The sequence below is a fragment of the Syngnathus leptorhynchus genome, chromosome 2 (genome assembly GCF_054491065.1).
Source record: "Syngnathus leptorhynchus isolate UIUO chromosome 2, UIUO_Slep, whole genome shotgun sequence".
In the NCBI taxonomy this organism is placed as follows: domain Eukaryota; kingdom Metazoa; phylum Chordata; class Actinopteri; order Syngnathiformes; family Syngnathidae; genus Syngnathus; species Syngnathus leptorhynchus.
In genome coordinates, this window is record NC_141196.1 from 8,904,626 (window position 1) to 8,906,413 (window position 1,788).

The following is a 1,788-nucleotide window of genomic DNA, read 5'->3' on the forward strand; positions in this document are numbered from 1 at the left end:
TTAAATGATTTCTACACTAGCCTACCTTCTGCATAGATTTAATAATAAAGTAGTGATTGAGTTACAATGCACAATAGGTCCCAAAAAGGCGACGCTTTGTTTAATTGCTTGACAGGCTCAGAGGGGGTTGGCTACTGCTGACCTGTCAAGAGTCAGTGACACTGGTGGGATGGGGGTGGGGGCAACTTGGGAGGGGGACAGTCTTATAAATTGTTGCATGTGGAGACAACTTGTGAGCATTTCACCATGAGCACTAAAGCAGAGCTTCCAATCTGGACTCAGCAAGCGGAGGAGCACAAAAACTGGATTTGTCCCAACTCCCTGCGCGTCTTTTCCACGAGGACAGATGTGCCGGAGCACCTTACGCCGGAGGTGCTGAGCCTCGTCTCCACCGTGGGGATTCCCGAGTCCGGCCGCGTGGAGTCGGGTGACACACCACCACATTGCGGCCCGCACAGACACCGGCGGGTGGCGGCCAATGCCCGGGAGAGGAGGAGGATGCACGGCCTTAACAAAGCCTTTGACGAGTTGAGGAGCGTCATTCCCTCGCTGGAAAATGAGAAGAAGCTGTCCAAGTACGACACCCTCCAAATGGCGCAGATTTACATCACTGAGCTGTCGGAGGTTCTGGCCGGGGTTGTCCAGCATCATCCGGGCTCTGCGGAAAGAGCCTCCTGCAGGAGGAACATGCCAGAGCAAAGCCCGCGGGCAGAGCGGAGGGGCTCTTCCTCTTCGCACCTCATCATACTCGGACCTAAAAGTGAGCTCACTAAAAGCAGCTCCTGTCACTGCAGTGATGGAGAATCTTCTCATCTCAGTGACGTAGAGGAGAGTCAAAGTGGGGGACATTAAATTGGCACCCTGGAAGTTTGAAGTGTCTTGGTAAAATGACATTTTTGTGTAATACCGGAAGAAAGGTTACCCCCTACCTCCCTTTAAAACAAAACAAAAAAAGCACTGCTTGTTTGCGACAGTGCATTCACAGATTTTTGTATTATATTTAATTATATGATCACTTTCATAGAGACTACCTATATCTTCATCTCATCTAGGGTGCGTCAGCATACCCGTATTTGAGGTCTACAATAACAAAGTGTATTGTAAATGTTAAATCATTCCTTTAAAATCATGCCATCTATCCAATGTTCAGCTGCTTTTGGTCTAGCGGGTAGTGAAAGGGTTAAGTGAGAGCTTGATAGAAGAATTGGAAATTAATAAAATGTGCTGGAATGTTTAGAAAATCCTATGGTCACAATGAACTCTCAGAGGTTATTTTTTGCACTTTACATGAGCTTAACCATCAATAATGTGATTTTTTTTTTCCCTCCCCTACGTTTTGGTAAAGCGTTGCTTTTGGTATTTATGTATCTACAAGATTTATAAAGTTTTTTTGCTACAATAACCATAATAAGGGGCGATAATGTGCACGCACCTTTAAGTCCGGAATAAAAATGTCCTATTGTGTTGATTTACTGGTGACGAATTGTATTTAGGTCATAAAAGTGGATTGAGGGGAGTTGCACAGATTTTGTGTAAATCACCCACTTCGAGTTTGTAGGTCTAAGGAACTGTTTTGCATTGCTTCATAAAGGTAATATTATTCAGACAGTTCATATAAAAATTATAAAATTCATAATAATCATTTAGATTTAGACATACGCATACTATGGCCTTTCCTCCCTATAAAATTCATAATAATCATTTTTGATTTACACATAAAAATGCCTTTCCTTCACTTTGGTCGAGGTTAAAAGACTTCATTCGGAAGCAAATGTGGAAGGTCTTTGA

General features: G+C 43.6%; 1 protein-coding gene across 1 annotated transcript; it reads left to right on the top strand.

Moving 5' to 3' along the window:
* Positions 1 to 219: 219 nt before the first annotated feature.
* Positions 220 to 852, top strand: atoh1b (atonal bHLH transcription factor 1b). The gene has a single exon (XM_085905951.1). The coding sequence runs from the start codon at positions 247 to 249 to the stop codon at positions 850 to 852; it is 606 nt and encodes a 201-aa protein (XP_085762077.1). The 5' UTR covers positions 220 to 246.
* The last annotated feature ends 936 nt before the right edge of the window (positions 853 to 1,788 follow it).

Excerpts from the sequence above, each read along its gene's own strand:
- atoh1b (XM_085905951.1), top strand. The coding sequence starts at position 247 with ATGAGCACTAAAGCAGAGCTTCCAATCTGGACTCAGCAAGCGGAGGAG.